The sequence below is a fragment of the Chrysemys picta genome, chromosome 5 (genome assembly GCF_011386835.1).
Source record: "Chrysemys picta bellii isolate R12L10 chromosome 5, ASM1138683v2, whole genome shotgun sequence".
Taxonomy (NCBI): Eukaryota; Metazoa; Chordata; order Testudines; family Emydidae; genus Chrysemys; species Chrysemys picta.
The window spans coordinates 73,454,609-73,478,448 of record NC_088795.1 but is presented as its reverse complement, the minus strand read 5'-3'; the positions used below and the strand labels follow the sequence as shown (position 1 = coordinate 73,478,448).

The 23,840-nt window shown below is 44.5% G+C and overlaps 2 protein-coding genes across 6 annotated transcripts in view; one reads left to right on the top strand and one right to left on the bottom strand.

Moving 5' to 3' along the window:
• GALNTL6 (polypeptide N-acetylgalactosaminyltransferase like 6) overlaps positions 1 to 23,840 on the bottom strand; it is a 958,556-nt gene that overhangs the window by 258,371 nt on the left and 676,345 nt on the right. The window lies entirely within an intron of this gene.
• Positions 4,976 to 7,529, top strand: LOC135983680 (uncharacterized). The gene is made up of 2 exons (XM_065596589.1): positions 4,976 to 5,965; positions 6,960 to 7,529. The coding sequence occupies exons 1-2, from the start codon at positions 5,389 to 5,391 to the stop codon at positions 7,433 to 7,435; spliced, it is 1,053 nt and encodes a 350-aa protein (XP_065452661.1). The 5' UTR covers positions 4,976 to 5,388; the 3' UTR covers positions 7,436 to 7,529.

The window sequence follows — 23,840 nt, the reverse complement described above, 5'->3', positions numbered from 1 at the left end:
CAGAGCAGAGTTCCTGAAGACGCAAGCATCATGTACCTTTCCCGGCCATCCCACGTTGATGTTGGTGAAACGTCCCTTGTGATCCACCAGGTGCAGCAGCATTGAAAAGTACCCCTTGCGGTTTATGTATTCGGTGGCTTGGTGCTCCGGTGCCAAGCTATCTTGGGTTCCGTCTATGGCCCCACCACAGTTTGGGAATCCCATTGCAGCAAAGCCATCCACTATGGCCTGCACGTTTCCCAGAGTCACTACCCTTGATATCACCAGGTCTTTCATTGCCCTGGCAACTTGGATCACAGCAGCCCCCACAGTAGATTTGCCCACTCCAAATTGATTCCCAACTGACCGGTAGCTGTCTGGCATTGCAAGCTTCCACAGGGCTATCGCCACTCGCTTCTCAACTGTGAGGGCTGCTCTCATCCTGGTATTCTGGCGCTTCAGGGCAGGGGAAAGCAAGTCACAAAGTTCCATGAAAGTGGCCTTACGCATGTGAAAGTTTCGCAGCCACTGGGAATCGTCCCACACCTGCAGCACGATGCGGTCCCACCAGTCTGTGCTTGTTTCCCGGGCCCAGAATCGGCGTTCCACGGCATGAACCTGCCCCAGTAACACCATGATTTCCACATTGCTGGGTCCTGTGCCTTGTGAGAGGTCTATGTCCATGTCAATTTCCTCATCACTCTCGTCGCCGCGCTGCAATCGCCTCCTCGGCTGGTCCTGGTTTTGCTTTGGCATGTCCTGGCTCTGCATATACTCCAGGACAATGCGCGTGGTGTTCATAGTGCTCATAATTGCTGCAGTGATCTGAGTGGGCTCCATGATCCCAGTGCTAGCTATGGCGCCTGGTCTGAAAAAAGGTGCGAAACTAGTATCTGACGGACCAGGGGAAGCAGGGAGGGAGGGAGGTAGGGGCGAGTGACGACATGGCGTACAGGTACAGGGAATTAAAATCAAGAAAGGTGGCTGTGCATCAGCGAGAAACACAAACAACTGTCACACAGAATGCCCCCCCCCCAAAGATTGAACTCAAAACCCTGGGTTTAGCAGGCCGTTGATTTCACGGAGGGAGGGGGAAGCTAATGAATACAGAACAAATCTATTTTTTACATCTTAAGCTGGCAGCCGATGGTGCAGCATGACTGATAGCCACTGCAGTACGATGACGACGGATACCAGTCGTAATATACCATCTTCTAACAAAAGGCAAGGGGCTGCTGCTCTGTAGCAATGCAGCCCCACGTCTGCCAGCCCCATGTCTGCCAGCACCCAGATCGCCCTCGGCCTCTTCTGGGTGCTTAACAGAAAATACTGGGCGATTGGCAGAAAATAGCATACTACGACTGATAGCCATCATCATCAAGATAGTTCGATAGGACTGAGCATGTCTGCCCAGGTGCCCATGAGTGACACTGCAGTACGATGATGATGGATACAAGTCGTAATATACCATCTTCTACCAAAAGGCAAGGGGCTGGTGCAATGCAGCCCTACGGCTGCCAGCCCCATGGCTACCAGTCATGCTGCACCGTCTACCGCCAAAAGGCAGTTAGCTGCTGCTGCTGTTTAGCAATGCAGTACCACGTCTGCCGGCACCCAGATGACATATGGTGACGGTGAGCTGATCTGAGCGGGCTCCATGCTTGCCGTGTTATGTTGTCTGCACAGGTAACAAGGCGCGAATCTATTGTCTGCCGGTGCTCTGACGGAGGGAGAGGGGCCTGATGACATGTACCCAGAACCCCCCGCGACACTGTTTTGCATCATTCAGGCATTGGGATCTCAACCCAGAATTCCAATGGGCGGCGGAGACTGTGGGAACTGTGGGATAGCTACCCATAGTGCAATGCTCCGGAGGTCGACGCTAGCCTCGGTACTGTGGACGCGGTCCGCCGACTAGAGCACTTAGAGCATTTTATGTGGGGACACACACAATCGGCTGTATACAACTGATTTCTATAAAACCGGCTTCTATAAATTCGACCTAATTTCGTAGTGTAGACATACGCTAATTAAGGCCCCTCTGATGTTATAAAAGGGCTCACTCCAGTCAAGCCAGGGGGAGCCAGAGGAGAGGAAGTGAGTGTGAGGAGCTGGGAGCAAGAGGCACAAGGAGCCGAGAGTGAGAGGATGTGCTGCTGGAGGACTGAGGAGCACAAGCGTTGTTAGACATCAGGAGGAAGGTCCAGTGGTGAGGACAAAGAAGGTTTTGGGACGAGGCCATGGGGAAGTAGCCCAGGGAGTTGTAGCTGTCATGAAGCTGTTACAGGAGGCACTATAGACAGCTGCAGTCCACAGGGCCCTGGGCTGGAACCCGGAGTAGAGGGTGGGCCCAGGTTCCCCCCATACCTCCCAACTCCTGATCAAACACAGGAGGAATTGACCTGGACTATAGCTTCTACCAGAGGGGAAGGTCTCTGGACTGTTTCCTGACCCACAGGGTGGATCTGTGAAGCGAGCAAATTCGCCAATAAGCGCAGGACCCACCAAGGCAGAGGAGGAACTTTGTCACACTAGAGAAATGGCTTTAAAGGGGTAATGTCCATTTAACTTAAACTATAGCTGCCAGTACCACTAGAATTGCTCACTCTCTCTATATTGTCACATATAGTCAAATAAATTTAATATTTGTTTTAACGTAATCTTATCATATGCTATAATATAAACATAGCCAATTCTAATTTAAAGAAACTAGAGTTTGTCACAATACCACCTGCTTTAGTAAGAAGGCAATTGATGTATCTTGAAAATATATCCATTAAAGCCAAGTGTACAGTACCTGAAATCACCCAAAATTTTCAAGATTATGTTAAAACAAGTAGTTTCTTTATAGAAAATTGTTGGCACATTTTTGATTTCTTCATCCATTGTCAGGAATTCCCCTACTACAAGAGACTATCTGTTCCAGGTTTCTTCCAGAGCTCTCTAAAGTAAGATTATACTGCAGCGAATGGAAAATATGCATATATTTTTAGTGCAATGAGCATGGAATTATTTTAAGTAAACAACTCATAAACATCTTTAAGACAGATTAAGCAATGATCAAATTACTTTCAGCATGTTTCTTGAATCAAATGAAAACAAATTAAACCAAATGGAAGATAGAGAAGGTAAGTAATAATAGTAGTAATGCAGGGAGAAAGGATGCTCCGCAATAGTACTATTCTGGGACTTGGGAAACGTGGGTTCAATTTCCACAAACTTCCTGTATAACCTCAGACATGCCATTTACTTTCTCTGTGCTCCAATGCTCTATCTACAAAATAGGGATAGAAGTACTACCCTCCCTCCTTCTCTGGTTATAGGCAGTTCTGCTTGGTGGGTCGGGGGTGGGGGTGTCATTCCTATTATGATACAAAAGCTTTATCAATGAGGAAGGTATTGCAGCATGCTTTAAACTTCTTCAGAATAAGAAACACTGATCAGACTAAGTTTTTTGTGGAAGCTTGTTTCACGGCCAATCATAAACCAAGAATGTTTTATCTCTATCTCTCACATGGTTCATCCTTGGCCTGGTGAGCTGCATTTGTCCCTGAAGATATCAATTATATGGCAGGGTTATGGATGGAGAAGCAGTTGCTGATGTAGCTGAGCCTAGTCCTACTGATGTCTTTGAAGATCATCATTATTTTTCTGGATGGAATGTTGACAGCAGGATAGATTTCGCATGCAGTGAAGGGGTGGAGTTGTTGGGGAGGGGGAGTGTGACTGTGAGTGTATGTGTGCACCCTTAAGAAACAGCCATTTAGCCAAGAGTAGTCTACCTCACAGGAGTCTTTCAAGATTTATTGCTTGTAAAACAATTTGAGTCCCAAGAATGAACAGAGCTAAATGCAAACACATTTATTACCATTAAAATAAATAAGGATGTGATCCTACAAAGTCACTGAGTTTTTTACCTAAATAAGGTCTTGCAAGATTAATTAAAAATATTAAGGCTGATTTCTGTTAACCCAAAACACTGAACATTAATAGGATTCCTCCAAACCTAGTTCCATGTAGCCTGCCAAGTGAATACTTCCAAATTGAATGGAACTATTTGTTTAAAACTATTTGTCAATATTTTATTCTAACAGCTGGATGGTTCATTCCCAAACAAGGTACTGTAGCCTCTCTCTGTATTACACATGGCAAAAATAACTATTATTTAATGGTACTAGTAGGCCATTGGTTATTCCTGAAGCATTTCTCAAGGATTAGTAAAATACAATATGATTAATAATCTACATTAACACAAGTATAGAGATAGCAAGTATTTATATTAGAGAGAGAATCATATCAGAGGCTGCACTGTAGCGATTTGGTATAATGTAATTTCTGGAATTGAATGAAAAGAAATCAAGTTACAGTAAAGACAAGTGAATAGGGATGTGTGCAGAACCGAAGCAGTGTCAAGCCCAAGTAATGTCTCCTGCTAGCAAATCCATTAGTTTCATGACTAGAGCCCATGAGGATGCATATTAATATGGTGGTGGGAACATTAATTATGCGTGGCAATATTTATATAGCTAATATACTCATTTATATCACCAAACAACAACGTTCTGTTAGCTATTCATTTTGACTTAAGGCTAAAAGAAAAAGCTTTAGCAAAATAATATGCTTCAGAAAATCAGTTAGACATCACGGAATTTTGTGAAACTATCAGAAAGAGCTGACTCAGCTTCAGAACTGTGGGTTGCTTCATAACTGCAAAAGTTTTGCAGCCCTCTTTTCTTATAATGAACACCACCTCATTAACCAAATAACAAATACAGCCTAATTACAGGCACAGGCTTACATTATGAACTTCTCTGAGTCAGTTAATTGAAAACTTAATCTTCTGCGGGATGATCTTCCTTTACAAAGCCGATATGAGGAGGCATTTCACATGGTTTTATTATCTGAATCTTTTGTATCACCAGGGTAATTCAAAATTATCCTTCTTAGTTCATCAAATTACTTCTCTTTTATGAGTTAATATTTATTGAGGAAAACTAAACAAAAACAGTCTAAGGCCTGGTCTACACTAGGCGTTTATGTCGAAGTTAGCGCCGTTACATCGAATTAACCCTGCACCCGTCCACACTGCGATGCTATTTAGTTCGACATAGAGGTCTCTTTAATTCGACTTCTGTACTCCTCCCCGACGAGGGGAGTAGCGCCAAATTCGACATGGCCATGTCGAATTAGGCTAGGTGTGGATGGAAATCGACGCTAATAGCTCCGGGAGCTATCCCACAGTGCACCACTCTGTTGACGCTCTGGACAGCAGTGCGAGCTCGTATGCTCTGACCAGCCACACAGGAAAAGCCCCGGGAAAATTTGAATTGGAATTCCTTTTCCTGTCTGGCCAGTTTGAATCTCATTTCCTGTCTGGACATCGTGGCGAGCACAGCAGCACTGGCAACGATGCAGAGCTCTCCAGCAGTGATGGCCGTGCAGTCTGTGAATAGAAAGAGGGCCCCAGCATGGACTGATCGGGAAGTCTTGGATCTCATCGCTGTGTGGGGCGATGAGTCCGTGCTTTCCGAGCTGCGATCCAAAAGACGGAATGCAAAGATCTACGACAAGATCTCTAAAGACATGGCAGAGAGAGGATACAGCCGGGATGCAACGCAGTGCCGCGTGAAAATCAAGGAGCTGAGACAAGGCTACCAGAAGACCAAAGAGGCAAACGGACGCTCCGGATCCCATCCCCAGACATCCCGTTTCTATGAGGCACTGCATTCCATCCTCGGTGCGGCCGCCACCACTACCCCACCAGTGACCGTGGACTCTGAGGATGGGGTAGTGTCCACGGCCGGTTCCTCGGACATGTTAGGGGACGTGGAAGATGAGGAAGGAGATGAGGAGGGCGAGGCAGTCGGCAGCGCTCACAACGCTGATTTCCCCGACAGCCAGGATCTCTTCATCACCCTTACAGAGATCCCCTACGAAGCGTCCCCAGCCGTTACCCCGGACACAGAATCTGGTGAAGGATCAGCCAGTAAGTGTTGTAAACATCTAAACATTTATTTTTAACAAAACAGGAATATTAACAATTTAAAGAATGGGTTGTTCATGATTAGTGTGCCCTATGCGCTTAACGGTTTAGTCATGGGCAGTGCAAGTTTTGAAAAAAAATCTAGCAATGTCCGGTTTTCAGTGATTGTCCTGCACAAGCCGCTCTACTGTTTATTCCCTGCTACTGCAGCTACAGTAAAATGCGGTCTATATGTCCGGGGATAGAGCAGTAGTCCTCCTGGGATATCTCCACGAAGCTCTCCTGGAGGTAACTTGAAAGCCGTTCCATGAGGTTCCTGGGGAGAGCGGCCTTATTGGGTCCTCCGAAGTACGAGACGTTGCCGCGCCACGAGACTATCACGTACTCGGGAATCATTGCTCTGCATAGCAGGGCGGCATACGGCCCTGGTCTTTGGAGGCTTTCCCGGAGCATTCTCTGTCTGTCGCTCTCAGAGATCCTCATCAGGGTGATGTCGCCCATGGTGACCTGCTTTTAATTAGGTAGGGGAATGTTAGTGTTGGGACTGCTTTCCCGTTCCTTGACAGAACTGTAACCGCTGGTTTTTAGCCACGCGGTGGAGGCGGGAGAGGGGCAGCCGAAAGGGATCGTTCCCGGGGACAGCCGCGAGGGGGTGGGACAGGGGCAGAGTTCCCGCTTGCCGGATTGCTGGCTGCAGGAACTGACATAGCTTTAAATGTGAAATGAGGCCAGTGGTAATCTAAAAGTTTTAAACTGCCACAAGTGTACGGCTTACCATGTCTGCCTGCAACAGAAATTCCGTTGTGCTGCCCCGCTTCTCAAATGTGCTGTGCAAGACCCCAGGCACTGAATGCGAAGGCCGAAAATTCGACCTTGTGCTGAGTGCGCATGTGATAGGTGCTGTGCATGGTCTTGTTCACAGAGAAAGACTATGTTCTTTGTTCACAACTACATTTTTCTTTCTGAGGAATTCACTCCCTTTTTCCCATTTCCACAGCCCCATCTGTGACTGTCTCACAACCTAGCCTGGAATCACACTCCCAGAGGCTAGCGCGGATTAGGCGTAGGAAGAGGAGGACACGGGAGGACATGTTCTCTGAGCTTATGGCCTGTTCCCAAGCCCAGGCAGCACAGCAGACCCAGTGGCGGGAGAACTTGACCCGAATGCACCAAGCCAACATGGATCGGGAGGAGAGGTGGCGGCAGGAAGACCAGCAGGCGACTCAAACGCTGCTTGGACTACTGAGGGAGCAAACGGACACGCTCCGGCGCCTTGTGGATGTTCTGCAGGAACGGAGGCAGGAGGACAGAGCCCCGCTGCAGTCCATCTATAACCGCCCTCCCCTGCCACCAAGTCCCATACCCACCTCACCCAAAGTGCAAAGAAGGAGAGGCGGCAGAGTCCCTGCTAACTCTCACTCCACCCCTGCAGAGAGCTCTAGTAGCAGAAGGCTCTCATTTCCCAAAATTTGAACAGTTCTTTCCTTCCCGCCTGACACAAGCCCCCGTCCAAGTTTCACCTCCCAATGCCATGTGTAGTTGATAATAAAAAATATGTTTCTGTAAACTACTGTTTCAATCATGTTCTTTTGGAGGAGGATGGGAAAGGGGGTTGGTAATTGGACAGGACAGTCACCTTTGGCAGGGTACATAGTCGGGGGCAGGCACAGCAGCAGGGCACATACACAGTGCAGTGATGCAGTGACTAGTTACCCTGGTTAGTCTGGGAGGTTGTTTTCATGTTATGTGGTGGGGGGTGGGTTGCTCTGTGACTTTGTGGCAGGGGAGGGCAGTTACAGATCTTAAGCGGCGGTCCTTAGGCAGGATCACAGAGCCACACAGCAGGGGATCTGTAACCGTCCTCCCCCTGCCACAAAGTCACATAGACCCCCCCATACACACAGTCCCGATCAGGAGGGGTGACAGGCTCCGTTGAAACAACCATCCCACTGCAGCGGAGCCTGTCAATCCTTGAGTTTAGAAGCTGCATTCGCGTCACTACACTACACCCGCTCCGCACCACAGTCTGCGTCCCAGTTTTAAAAAATTCCCGCGAAAACAGTATTAAAGAAAACGGTGTGCTTTAACAAAGTTGAACTATTTTTATTTCGCAACGTGTGTTGGAAGGGGGGTGAAGGGGGTATGTAACTGGATAGGATAGTCAACATTACCTGGGTAAAGAAACGGGGGCAGGTTTAGCTTCTCAGTACACAAACTTTAAAGTCACAGGTTACCCTGCTCACTGAGGAACTTTGCTTTCAAAGCCTCCCGGATGCACAGCGCGTCCCGCTGGTCTCTTCTAATCGCCCGGCTGTCTGGCTGTGAGTAATCAGCAGCCAGGCTATTTTCCTCAACCTCCCACCCCGCCATAAAGGTCTCCCCCTTGCTCTCACAGAGATTGTGGAGCACACAGCAAGCTGCTATAACAATGGGGATATTGGTTTCGCTGAGATCACAGCGAGTCAGTAAGCTTCTCCATCTCCCCTTGAGACGGCCAAAAGCACACTCCACCACCATTCTGCACTTGCTCAGCCGGTAGTTGAAGAGTTCTTTTTCAGTGTCCAGGGCGCCAGTATAGGGCTTCATGAGCCAGGGCATTAGCGGGTAGGCTGGGTCCCCGAGGATGACTATAGGCATCTCCACATCCCCAACAGTTATTTTGTGGTCCGGGAAGTAAATACCTTGTTGCAGCCGTCTAAACAGACCAGAGTTCCTGAAAACACGAGCGTCATGAACCTTGCCCGGCCATCCCACGTAGATGTTGGTAAAACGTCCCCTGTGGTCCACCAGTGCTTGCAGCACCATGGAAAAGTAGCCCTTTCGGTTAATGTACTGGGTGGCCTGGTGGTCCGGTGCCAGGATAGGGATGTGAGTTCCATCTATGGCCCCACCGCAGTTTGGGAATCCCATCGCTGCGAAGCCATCTATGATCGCCTCCACGTTTCCCAGGGTCACTACCTTTGGCAGCAGTACATCAACGATTGCCTTGGCTACTTGCATCACAACAACCCCCACGGTAGATTTGCCCACCCCAAACTGGTTCGCGACTGACCGGTAGCTGTCTGGCGTTGCAAGCTTCCAGAGGGCTATGGCCACTCGCTTCTGTACACTCAGTGCAGCTCGCAACCGGGTGTCACTGCGCTTCAGGGCAGGGGACAGCAACTCACAAAGTTCAAGGAAAGTTCCCTTCCGCATGCGAAAGTTTCGCAGCCACTGGGATTCATCCCAGACCTGCAGCACTATGCGGTCCCACCACTCAGTGCTTGTTTCCCGTGCCCAGAATCGCCGTTCCACGGCATCAACATGACCCATTGCCACCGCGATGTCCTCGGCGCTGGGTCCCCTGCTTTCTGACAGGTCCGTGCTACTCTCAGACTTCAGGACATCACCGCGGTGCCGTAGCCTCCTTGCCTGACTTTTCTGCATCTGTCTCAGGGAAACCTGTATGATAAGCTGCGAGGCGTTGAGAGCGGCCACAACTGCAGCGATGGTCGCAGCGTGCTCCATGCTCGCAGTGCTGTGGTGTCCGCGCTGTCAATGACTGGAAAAGTGCGCGAAATGATTTCCCGCCGGCGCTTTCAGGGAGGGAGGGCAGGAGTGATGGACGGATGACGACAGTTACCCAAAAGCACCCTCGACACATTTTGTTACCCAGAAGGCATTGCCGGCTACACCCAGAATTCCAATGGGCAGAGGGGACTGCGGGAACTGTGGGATAGCTGACCACAGTGCACCGCTTCGAATGTCGACGCTTTCACCATTAGTGTGGACGCACAAAGTCGAATTACTGTCCTTAGTGTGGACACACACGTTCGAATTTGCAATATCGATTACAAAAATTCGATGCAAGTAAAATCGAACTACTCTCGTAGTGTAGACAAGGCCTAAGAGTCAAATCCTGAGGAGTTACTGAGGGCTCTACTCTATAACCTCTTCTCATGGTGAACAGCAATTACTTGCACCAACAGTCCCATTGAAGTCCACTGGACAACAGGCCTAAGTGATACTTGACATCAGTAAGGGTTCTAGAATTGGACATTCAGTTTTCATTCAGCCCTTACTGGGACACATTTCCAGGTGTATGGCACAAGTGTATAGCCCGATGTGAAAAAAATGGTTACTTCTGCTCTCTCCTGAAATAATTTTGTCTATTCATTTCAAGTAGAATCACACCCTTAGGGGTGTGCAGAGAAATTTAACTTTGACCCATTTGGGGGGGCATGTTCTGTGCCCCCACCCCAGCCCCGGAGGAGCTCTCTCTTCCCTTCCCCACACCCTGGGCAGGAGCTCACTCTTCCTTTCCCCGCCTCACAGGGGCTGGAGGAGTTCTGTGCCCCGACTATTATTGGGAGGGCCCGTGCCCCTGCTTGCCATTCCTTGCACATGCCCCTGCACACACACCCTGATTTTCATGGAAGGCTTTATAAAGCATGTGAGCCAAGCTGAAACTAAGAAGCTGAAGGCTTGGGAGACTACCAGCAGAAAGAGAATAGCTCTCAAGTGTTGGCATTAGTATGCACTTTCGATCTCCTTAAATAGGAAATAAAAATTGTTGTTGATGCAGAAAAAAATAAAATGCAGCTGTGGGTAGTGGTCAATTCCTAAATATGAAACCCATTCATATTCCCTGCATACCCCCTTTCTCCGTCAGCAGACAGCTGCTGGTCTTTGCGGTACAGCTGGAGGAAAGGGAATATTTTGATAAAAACATCCCCTATGATTAAAAAAAGTTACAAAGGACAAGCATCTGTCCCTTCCTCCCTCCAATGTTTGTACCTACACGTATCCATGTTTTGAAGTGAAAGGCTTTTTTTTTCTCTTATCACCCTCTCATACTAGCCAGTCCCTGAAGACAGATAGGTATCATACAGGTCTTGCAACCTGTTTTATAGCTTCCGGAAAAGGAATAATATGTGCATTGATGGAAGACTTTAAAGCAGGAACAAGAAGAGAGAAAGATGGTGGAACATGACAACAATTCATGTCAAAACCCAATCACTTTCCACTGAAGAGAGAGAGAAGCACAAACAACAGAAACAGTATATAGGCCACTCTATCTGATACTGAAGGCTCTCCTATGTATAGACTCTTTGTTAATCAGGAAAAATCTCATGATTTGCAGGGAGTACTAACATGGGATGAGATATAGTTAGAAGCTTTTAAGCACTTAACTCTCCAATCTATAGAAGCAGATTTTAAATTAGCTACTTCAAAACAGAATTCTGTGCATTAGTGAGGCTAAAAGAGGCAGGGGACTTATTTTTCTTCAGTGGGAATCACTTTCTAAAGCACTTTGCTAATCTTGACTTTAAAACATCATTACATCCTAGCCTATTTGTATTTAATTTTATTACATATTACTTGATTTCAGGCTTTCTGAAGTGACTCAACACTCAATGCATCAGATGTTGAGTCTTCATTTTAATTCTAATAAGTGGCTTTTGTTTGTAGCATTACATATATATAAACAATCTTTAAAATGCAAGTTCAAAATTGTACTTAATGGGCTAAGCTCTGTGCTGAATATTCTGGCCCATTGAACTCTAGGCAGAATTTGTCTCAATGACTAACAGTCTAATTCCTGGATTCTGAGCTCTCTGGGGCAGCAATCATCCTTGTGTTGTTTGCCTGTATAGTGCCTAGTACAAAGGAATCCTGATCTCTGACTGGGGCTCTTCGGTGCTATTGGTACAGAATTAATAAATAACAGTCATTGCTAACAACTCTAAACAGTTATTTGTTGGTATAACCCTCTCTTTGGTAACGGATCAAAAGCAGTTGAAAAGAGCTTGAGTTCATGAAAACAAAATGCTTTTCTTGTTTTAAAAAAATTGTACTTTGGAAAAGAAATGGCACCAATCATTTTTATATTAATTCTCATGGCAAACTATGTGAACTTTCACAGCATGTATTTCTGATTTAGAGCTGTACAAATATTGTGGAAATTCTATATCTGCTTATTCAAAAAGTGTTGTGCTCATTCTGATCTCTTATCTGTCTGTACATTCAGGAATTGCTTGATGGTGCTCAAGGCAGATACTGCATACTTTCCACAATGTGCACCATGCACCATTGCATTACACACCATTTATGATCTTATTAGCTTCTATAGAAGCTATTATGTCTCTCATTTGTAAGAATAGTACTGAATTTTCCCAAGCAGAAACAAGTCTTGTAGCTCTTCATTTGCATTTCAGAGGCCTCATTTCTAGGCATTTACTGTACGTAAGTAAACAGAGATTTTAAATATTAAAAATACATTTGGTATGACTGAAAACTTAAACACCTACAGTCCCCCATTACAGAATCTTTGAGTGTGAAATTAAAAAGTAAATTATAATATTCTGTCAGAATGAAGTTTGTCCAACACTGTCTTTGTTAAACTGTAAAGAACCTTATTTAAAAATGCAATCTTAAAAAGAAACACACTACGTACGTACTAAATTTCCCCTTCCTGTCCTTGTCCAAATAAATTAGATAAAAGTATGATTTCATCAGGTCAAATGTAAATCAAAGCAATTTTTTTATTAATAAAGAGGCAGCAACTAGAGGTGGTCAGAAATTTTCTGACAGAAAATGGCCTGTGAGAAAAATCAAACTTTTCCATGGAAAGATTTCAAGATTGGGCCCCCCCCAAAATCATTTTGAAATGACGGCTGACCAGCTTTTGTTAATTCCACTTTCTGCTTGCAGGGACAAAGCAGAATTGAGGAGAGCCTTCTCGATGGGCAGCCAGGAAGCTGTAGCCAGGCGGGGGGGAAGCAGAGAAGCTGAGGCCTCTCCAGCAGCTGGGCGGTTGCGGGTGGGAGAGGTGGGAGGGTGCTGAATATTTAGATCTCTGGCAGCCTGCCTGGAAGCCTCTTGTTAATTTTGCTTTCTGCTTGCAGGGACAAAGTGAAATTGACAAGCGCCTTCCAGGTGGGCAGCAGGGAAACGGAAAACATCAGTTTCAGTTCTCCGGAAATGTAGTTACTTTGAAAATCCATTCCCATAAAAAAAAAAATCACATTTTTGACTTTTTGTCACAATTTGGGACAAAAAAAATGTACAAAATTGCATTTCCTACCCCCGGGAATGAATTTCAATTTTCTAGCCAGCTCCAACAGGAACATGTCCTTTACATCAAGTTAGTGTGTTGGGAGTTTATATTAAAGGATCCATATTCCCTCTTCCCTCATGTTTCCATAAATGTTAACATCTGACTTAGTCTAAACACAAGTAAATTCAGAATATGGTATGCTGAATTCATTCTACAAAGCCTTCATCTCAGAATATATTTGGAATGTTAGATCACTAGGTATTTGAAAACCCAAACACAGACATATATAATCAACACATAGATTAATTGGTGCTCTGTAAAAACCTTAGATATAAAGTAAGAGTTGAGAATGGATCTTAACTTAAAGAAGAATACATTACAATTTAAGGTATTAAAACAGACACTTAAGGTCATACATGTCAATGCAAGCCATCTACATGGACTGAGGACAATATAGCCCTTTATTCACAAACATTCATTCCATTTTTAATTTTTTTTAAATTTGCTTTGACAGTGTTTGTGTTCTGTGTGTGAAGATATCCTAGCAAATAAGTATACTGGCAGGATGCCTGCCAAAGCAGTGAATTTGAACTGAATGTTTTCTATTAATATTCCAAAACATCAAGTTCAAACTCATAATCATAAATATTTACATTGGAAATCTTATTCTAAGAGTTACCGTATATTTGTCTAATCAGGAAATAAAAAGTATATCATGTGACCTATGTCTCTATTCAAAACAACTTGAACGTTGAATTTGGAATATTGACTACTCAAAGCAATACTCATATAAAGCAGTTTGTGAACAATTTTCAAGGGTAAAATTTGTTGGCATAAAGCATTCATGAAATAATTTTGAATAGTGAACAAATGATACAACTCAGTCATCAGTGAAAAGGAGTTTATGCTAAATTTTCCAAATACACTGTTTGCAGCCAATTGTTTGTTCAGTTCTTTATTTCCCTATACATTATTTTAATTTAGGGTGGGGTTTTTTTTTGCATTTAGATTTAATTTTCCTGGTTTTGTAGTGTAAAAATAAAAAGGAAAAAATAAGGAACTTTCCAATAATGTATACCTTTAAGCAGTATGTACTGTAAATTCTGTAAAAAAAAAAAAAAAAAAAAAAGCCAGTATGTTCTTCCATGTATAACCGTACACAAAACCATTCCACAAAAAGTTATTACTTGTTGAGATAGATCATAAAGCCTTTTAGTCATTACATTGAATTGTCTGTATCTCGAAATATATTCTAGCAGTAAACTGTGCTGAAGCCTCAGAATGTGCCCAGTAGTGAAAACCTTGCTCTGTCAAAACTCCATTTGAGTTCATAGAAAAAGGAGAGCATGACTTGACCCAACACAAATAACAAAATACACATTAAAACATTACAAAAAGGTGGGGAGGGGCACACTGAGCCTTCAGTATACATTGCTGAAGGCTTGAGGCTGATGCACTTGCCCAAAAAGCTGCACTGACATCTTAATCCAAACTTTATGTATTGCAGAATAGGGCCCAACGTTGTAGAAATCTTCTTGCACACTCAGGTAAATGTTTTAAGCTGTTTTTGTTCAGATTTCTGGGAGGTGCTGCTGACCTTTGTAATTTTGCAGGAGAAAAATGAATCTTGAACTCTCAGACTCATGAAACAATAAGAACAAGACCATTTCTTGGTTATTTCAATGATACACTGTCAAAAACAAGGCTTATGAGTTTGAGGAATGTGCATTCATGCAGAATAGGGAAAAGGCCACATTTGCATTAAAATTAAAATTTTAATTGTTTTTTTTATTGATGCTTGGTGAATTGGATCTGTAAAGAGCCATATTTAAGTAGAATGAAATTTCACAAATAATGTAGCTGTGTAAACAGTTTTAGTAATTACACACTGCTCCATCTCTCAGTAACATAAAGAAGAAAAGAAAGTGAGACTAGATTCATTTTAGAAACCCTGGAGAGTTCATCGTATCACGAAGGCCAAAGAAACTTATGTACCAAAATCTGTGCAAGGTAGGTTTAAAAGGAAATAGGGAAACTGGCTTTCTTAGGGCAATCTACAGAAACTAATTGGTTTAGCATCTGGAGTATTGCTGTCCACCCAATTAATATTTCTTTTTTAAACAAAGGTGAAAAAAAATTCTGCAGTCACAACATGTTCTTATTTTCTACAATCATAGAGTTACTATACTTTATTATTATTTTTTTTTTGGGATCATCGGTCACTCTTCATGTTGGCCATGGAGGACCCCACAGGCATTCAAGGTATGTTTACCTTATTTGTCTTATCAGATAGAAGGTCAAGAGTTGATCATGCTCTGTAATTACCTATATGAGGAGATGATTTCTCCTCTACAATCAAGCAAAGGCATAACAGAACCTAAAGGCTAGAATTTGAAGCTAAACAAATTCTGTCCGTTTGAAAGTTTAACAGTGAGGGTAATTAATTATTAGAACAACTTACTTAAGCATATGGTGGATTCTCCATCAGTTGGAGTGTTTACATCAGATTGAATGCCAAGATTGGATTTTAAAATATATGCTCTAGCTCAACCATAAATTATGGGCTAAATGCAGGAATTACTAGGTGAAATGCTATGTTAAGGTCTGTGCTATGCAGGTCAGACTAAAATAGAACAATGATCCTTTCTTGTCTTAAAATCTATGAATAATTCATTATCCAAAGTTTAACCACTCTGGCCCAACAGACCCCCAATTTCCTCTCTCTTGCTCTCACTAACATAGGATTGGGCTCACTGGGAGTCATGCTATACCATGTCCATGGAAGATAATGAGCTCTGAGGATGCCAAGTGAACTCCACACCAGACATGGGAGCTTTTAATCCAACCAATTTAAAGGAAGACAAAATGACAACCACTCCCCAAGATGCCTAAAGTTCATCCCACCCACTACAATAAAATGAATAAATAAAAAAATGATATATTTAAAAAACAAAGCAATGGCTCCTTCTGATACTTGGAGACAGCAATAGGAAAAAAAAAAGGTCTCTGAAACCACAAAGTCTTGTTCAATCTATTACAGATGGGAAGTTGCATTAAGTCACTACACTTCTTGTAGCTTTCTGAAACTTGGAGCCACCCAATGTGGAGAAAAGCAAATTTCCGTGACCTGACCATTGTTAGGGGGCTTATTCCTTCACCCCCTCACTTCCCTGGTCCTTCTCGCATGAACAGAGAGCAACAATACCCAAAGTCCAAAGACGCTAACAATTTGATGTTTATTGTGGTGAACTTCCAGCAAGCATGATTCCAGTTTCCTTCCTCAGTGTCCCCCTTCCCAGCTCTGACACCACAGAGCCATCCCAGTTCCCATTACCCCCTTAGCAAAACATGATTCCAATTTCCCCACCCCCATTCCATGTTCCCATTCCCCCCTTAGCAAAGCATGATTCCAGTTCCCCCACCTCCTGTTCCCATCCCCCCCTTACTTCCTGATTGACTGTAGACAATATAGTAAAACTTGAGTTCTGCTTAGCTATACCTTAACCAATAATTTTACTGAAATTTAACTAACCAATCCTAACATACTGTAACATGGTTATTTAACCAATATATTCCACCACCTTAATTAGTTTACACCCAGCAAAATTAATTATACAGCAGACAGAAACAATTACAGAACCAGCCAGAGACCATGCAAATAAACATACAAAACAATACAGAAGCGAGGATTTCACATCCCAGCTATTGATAAGTGAGTTCTTGCCAGACAGGATGCTATTAAACTAAGTTTCCTTTTACATCTTCTAGGCTCTTTCCTTTCTCTGGAGGTGATAGGAATATCAGGACAGGATTGTATTCCTAACAACCCAATAGCACCTTATTTCCATGTGACTAGTTTGGAATGTGAGGATGTGACCACTCACTTCTCAGCTTATGGTTGCCTCTGCTGCTTAGCCAAAGGCCTTACTTAGCCTAAGAACAGAGCCTCAGACTGTCCCTTACGCATACAGAGAGTGATTTTGATTCTCTCTTTTATACCTCTATAACTAGCTAAGTAATAAGAATACACGTAAATTCTTAAAGTATAGGCCTTTACAGACAGGCCTGAATATCTATATCCTAACAACCATTCTGAAGATATAGTGGGCGGTTGGATGTGGAAGGCCACAGATATCACTTAGCACATACAATCAACCCTCAGTCATTGCACTTCCTCTCAAACAATACAGAAGATTTTAACAGTGCTTATTGTACAAATTCCTTTACTTATCTGTGTAAATAACATGTGCCAAATTCTGCTTTCACTCACATGGGTTCAACCCCACTGACATCAATAGGAGTTACACCTGTGCAACACAGATATTTGGCCACTTATCTCTAAATAATTAAGAGCCAGATGATGCCTTTAAAGGCATAGATAGCTTCACTGGGGGTTGTGCTGGGCAGGGCACAATGCCTCCTTAAGATTATGGTGCACAGGAAAAAGGACAACTAGCATGAGCCCTTATGAAGGTGTAGTGTATACTCACCACTTCAGCCAAACAGGTTTGCTGACACAGCTCGGAAGGGAGTAGGGCCATCGCCTCACTTCCTCTCCTCCTTTAGGGAGTCCCATGAGGTGCAGATAAGAAACAGTCAGTAAGAAGAAGAGAACACAACGACTGCAATAGGGCCTGACTCATGCAGAGGAAGACTGGGGGGTGCCCCCTCTGTTGTTATTACTGATGTCCCAATCAAGGATCGGGCTCCACCGCACTAAGCACTCTACACCAGTGCTTCTCAAAGTCAGGCCGCCTCTTGTTCAGGGAAAGCCCCTGGTGGTCCGGGCCGGTTTGTTTACCTGCCGCCTCAGCAGGTTCGGCTGATCGCAGCCCCCACTGGCCATGGTTCGCCGCTCGAGGCCAATGGGGGCTGCGGGAAGGGCGGCCAGCACATCCCTCGGCCCATGCCGCTTCCCACAGCCCCCATTGGCCTGGAGCGGTGAACTGCGGCCAGTGGAAGCCATGATCGGCCGAACCTGCGGACGCGGCAGGTAAACAAACCGGCCCAGACCGCCAGGGGCTTTCCCTGAACAAGCGGCGGCCCGACTTTGAGAAGCACTGTTCTATACCACATATAATGAAAAGATGATCTCTGCCCCCAAAGAACTTACAATCTAAGCATAAAACAAGAGCCAATACGTGGATACAACAAACAGATGGGAAGAGCACAAGGGACTATTACACCAACTTCCCAACCACCACCAGCAAGTGCTTTGTAGGCATCACAACACGGGTGGTTTCAAGGAGAGATTTAAAGGAATATCAGTTTAATGGCAAGATACCTAGCGCTCACTCACTATGGAGAATAATTATTAAATTCCATACCATGACTTGATGGGATATGTTATCAAGTGCACAGCTGTGAAAACATAGATCAGAACAAATGAGCAACTTACTCAGAAAACAGAAGACTCTCCCTATTTAGTGTGGAACAGCTGACAAATCAGTTGCTTTTCTATTCACTCTGGAGATTCCTCCTTTTTGTTTTCCTTCATACTGCTGAACTCCTTTCAATTCCTAGAGTGTAGCAGACCCACTTTCACTTCATGGACAAGCAGCCTTCTCTGAGATAGATGCCAGCTCTGCCCCCATTAAATCAGTCAGCAGGAGGTACCCATAAAGCAGATGGTTGTCACCTTCCTCCTCATAGTTCAACCACACCCCGTCTGTGATATAGAGCTCCTGGACACTACCCCACTGGCAGATGAAAGCACCTTACCTTTATACTTTCATGTTATTAATTACCTTCCTAGATTAGCAATGAAGATGTGTTTAATTAGCACATATAAGTGGGGACTACTTCAAGAGTAAAACCTTTGAGGGTTGATGCATTAGACAGTCTAATGGTGGAAAGTAAAGCTTAATGAAGCACAGTTAATCATAAGGGAATATTAATATTATCAGAGAATAACAAATAGAATGTAATATTAAGAATGAGTCTAATTACTTACACTTTTGCATTTTGAATATTAAAATTGTCAGGAAATCAATCCACGTTCCTTCTTCCTAGCATAAACATAGGATTTCCTTCTTTCATTCATATTTAATTCATTTATTTATTATTCCTTCCTTCTTCCTCCCTCATCCTCCTTTTTAAAAAAGGTCAGCAGACCTAATTAACTATGTTGTATTTATTTTCTAAATATAAGATTCTCTGCATCTTGTTCATGGCCACACTTTATACACCTTCTCTCACAATTTCATTACATTTGTCATTTTTATCATGTCATTTTATTCCCCACCCGCCAATCTGCCACAGCATACTCTCTCTAAAGGTCTAAATATAAACACGGAATATTCCTAATTCCTCCCGCGCCCCACCCTCAATCACATTTTGTTCAACTGTATGCTCATATAAGACTCTTTTGTAGTTTTCTGGCAGCACACCTTGTTTCTAAGACTCATACTTTCAAATCAAGATTTTTATTCCTCATATGACATTTACAAAAAAGTGTCCTTCACCATTTGTTTGGCAGTCAGATGCATTAATTATAATTTACTACCTACAGCCTTATTTTTACATTCTTAACTGTGTAAAATATAAATGCAAACTAAGTGACAAACACAGCTAAGCAAACAGCAGGGAACGTTCTCTGATAATTATAATTTCTCTTATTAGCACTAAGATGTTAATGACAAGTTCATTTAATTCATCCAGCCAGTGATCTCAAGAACTAAGTCTTCTGGTTTCTAGTTTCAAATACTAATTTAAATGTAGTTAACTAAGGTTAGAAGCAATATGGATGACTGGTAGGATTGGTAGTGCGGTACACAGACAGCTACAGCTAAGTCAAGGCCTGGAGGGATGTTGCAGAACACAAATTAACCCATCACCGAACTGAGGGGCTGCAATGTTTAATAGTAATTAAATGCTTGATTCTGTGAGCTACTGAGTACTCTGTAGGGTTGGGCTCTAAGAGTCTGAAGGCAAGTTAGAAAAAACAACTGCTTTTTAGGCGTTTAACTGAACTTCATGGAACTCATTCCTCCAAACTCTCCAGCAAGCAATCAAGTGACAACATATTAAAATAATGCCATATGAAGTTATAATTATTCTGTCTCACAAAACCACAAACTTTCTTTGAGCTCAGACATTGCAAGAATTACAAAGTAAAGACTTCACATAACTATTCTCACTTAATGCCGGAACAAAAAGCAACAATTCTGCTGCTTTGTGCATCCAACCTGTGCACTGAGTGAGACAGAGATCCTATGGAAATAATCATAATCCTAGCTTTTTTTAAGGTTAAAAGGTAAAAAAAAACAATTCTATGTCTACAACCCCAGTGAATACCATATCATCTGCAGGGTGTGGACTCTGAGCCTTACGCACTGTAGCACAGACTGCTACCACTTGGGTTACTGGCAGCATGAGAAGGCTGTTATCAGTGATGGGGACGGGAGGAGGATAGGGGGATAGAGAGGATGGGCTGTTGGCACCATGTGCTGGGTCAGGATGAGTCCAACCTGATTCTCTTTCTTTCCCATCCTGGGAGGTGAGGGTCTCTTGTCCCTATGGGCTACTGGGTCCATGTGCTGAGTCCGGGTGGTTTATGAGTGCAGCCTGGCTCAGTTCTTTCCCCCATCACCCTGGGGAGAGGTGCCCCTGGGAAGGAGAGGGGAGGATACAAATCTGGGGCCTTATGCTTTGGAGGGGGATGAGTACAAGAGGCACTTGTCTCTTTCTCTTGAGCTCCTAGGGGTTGGTGAAGATCATGCCCCATGTAGTGGCCCCGGAGGGGGAATGGGAGGCTGGGCTCGTGTGCTGGTTGGGGATGGTGATGAAAGGATTGTGGGGGGCGAGAAACCTGTTTCTTTCCTTCCCCTTGCACTATAGCTGCTCTTGCAGATAACAGGTGTTCTGAGTGCAATGGCAGCTGCCCCAGCCTTGGAATGGTAATTTCAAAAAGTTGAAAAAAATGTTTTGTCTCAATTTCAAGCATTTAAAATAAAATTAAAGGAAATTTTGAAACAAAGTTGCCTCAAACAAAAAAAATATCATAAGTGGTCAAAGAAAAATGAGAATTTTTACACTGTATTTCTAAGGCAAATCTGAATGAAATTTCACAAGACAAAAGGAATAACTCTGCTCTACCTTGAGAGGATTCTCAGGGACAAATGCCAGAGGTCTGCTGTAAACAATAGACACACTCCTGCCCCCTAACAGCCCCCCCAGAACCCCAGACCCATCTAACCCCCCCTGCTCCCTGTCCCTGACTGTCCCAACCCCTCTCCACACCCCTGCCCCCCTGACAGCCCCGCCCCAAACTCCCGACCCATCCAACCCCCCCCCCCCCGTCCCCTGACCAGAGCCAGCTTTAAAGAGCCCAGGAATCGGGCTGCACTCTGGCCGGGGTTGCAGGGCTTGGGGCTGGGCTGGAGCCGGGGCTGGCGCTGCTGGGGCCCGGGCTGGGCTGGAGCTGGGGTCGGCGCTGCTGGGGCCCGGACCTGGCCGGGCTGGGCTGGGGGTGCTCGGCCGGTGCCAGGCTGGCACCCTGGGGCCGGAACTGGGGCCGCTGCCCTGGGGCCCGAGCCAGGCCGGAGCCACTGGGGCCGCCGGGCGCCGCTCGGCCTGGGCCCGAGGGAGCCGATCGGCCAGGGCCGCGCCGCCCCAGAGCTCTCCTCCTCGCGCCCCCCCGCCCCAGCTTACCTGCTGCTGCCTCCCGCTTGCCCCTGCTTCTTTTCAGACTTCCCGCGAAGATCTGATCGCGGGAAGCAGGGGAGGGGGAGGAGCAGGTGGGTGGAGCGTTCAGGGGAGTGGAGGAGGGGGAAGACAACTGAGGGGCCGGACAGCGTGGTAAGGCTGCAGGGGATGGGGGGAGCTGGGAAGGGGCTTTGGGTGCCCAGCGGCGCTTGGCCGCCGCTTTTCTATCTATAAATAGCAGACTGAGGGGAAATCCTGGACATTTTTAGATTTTTAAAAATCCCCCCCGGACGGCTATTTATAGACCGAAAAGCCGGACATGTCCGGGGAAATCCAGACATATGGTAGCCCTATTCTCCAGCAGAAAAGCCCCTCCATCAGTTAGGCTGTGTCTACAGTATGGAGTTATACCATCATAGCTATAGTGATGTATCTATGTTGGTATAGTCCCCATAGCATAGACATACCCTGAATGTATGAGATTCTAATCCAATATGAATGAACCAAGCAAGTCTACTGTGAAAAGTGATAGCTAGCTGGGAGGCTGTGAAAAGTAACAAACATTCAAATCTCACTTTTCACAGCAGACTTTCTAGTGCCTCATTGCACCCTTACTTCTGCGCTGCTCCTGACAGTAGGCGTTGCCTTAAGAGCTGGGCGGTGGAGAGCAGCGGCTACCTGAACCTCCAGCTCTGAAGGCAGCACCGCTGCCAGCAGCAGCACAGAACTGTAGTAGTAAGTGTGGCAATGCCAGACCATGCCACTCTTTTGACATTTGACTTTGTGCTGGGAAAGTTTGAGAATTCCTGCCTTAACGGGTGCTACTAATATCTGCTCATGTTACGTCACTTGTTAATATCTCTGAAGAGTTTCGAAGGTAACAACTTAATTCGTACAACACCCCTGTGAGACTAGGATACATTGATGGTGAACAGCAACCATTGGCCCAGGGCCTATGCACAGGTCCACATACCAAAACAAGACACCTCATACAATACACACATTTTGGAGTAAAGAGTTTCCATACAGTAGTTATGACAGAGTGGCATTTGAGCTCATAATATGCCAATGGGAAACTATGAGGGTGAGGTAGAGGAGCTGCTGATCCACTGCAGATCCAGAAGCATACAAAGGGAGGGTGCAGAAGGGTGTCTGGCACTATTCTCTTTTCTTCTTTAAATAGCTTCTGTTCTGTATGATACTTGAGGATATTTTGATGTCTTATTCAAGAGCAAAACCAGGATAATACTTGAAAAATGTCCCTTATTATTGTAATTAAGTGTTCAAAACCCCACAAAAGTTTGAATATCTTACATTTTTTAAATTGCACATCACAGTATTCAGAAACATGTCTTTCTTCTGTTGTATATAATGCACCTTTCTCTGAAGCATCTGCTGCTGGCCATTACTGAGGCAGGAAACTGGGCTAAATGGCCCCCTGCTGTGATCAGACATTGCATTTCCTGTGTTCCTATGTATCCATGAAGATTACACCCCTCAAACTGTATGTTATTCAGAGACTTATCCTGAGTGTGATGATTTTTTGGGGGGAAGGGAGGAATGACTACTTGGACTTCTGCTCCTAGGGAAACGCAATTAGCCATACTCATACTGCACTAGGTTATCCTGGTGTGAAGAATGCAGAAACTAATTACTGTATTGTAGGTCATCAAGTCCCCGCTGAGAAATTACTACACAGTTACCCGTGGAAGCTGCTGCTGAGATCTTTTTAAAACTCTTATGTATATCAACAGAATTGCAATTCTGGCAGTTATCCAGCAGGCTAATATAGCATTTTATTGACAGCATTTAGAATACAACAGGTTCTAATACTGTTGTGTCATAATCTTGTTTACTTATCTATAATATAATGGAAGCATCACATGGACTTTTTTGTCAGAAACAATGTATTTTCATAAATCTAGTTATAAGTTGTGTAGTGCCACAAAATATTTAGCTGTTCCTTTGGATTCAGATTAAAACAGTATTATTGTCTCACATTAAATGGAGAGAACTGATTTGGAAGAAATCAGTCATAGACCACACTCATAATATGTAGGATTCAACTGAAGTAGACGGTTTTGGGCCTGTCTTCATCCAAACGCTATCTAAGCAATCTTTGTGTACTAAATATATGCTTTCAATGTTGTAGCCGTGCTGGTCCCAGGATATTAGAGATACAAGGTGGATGAG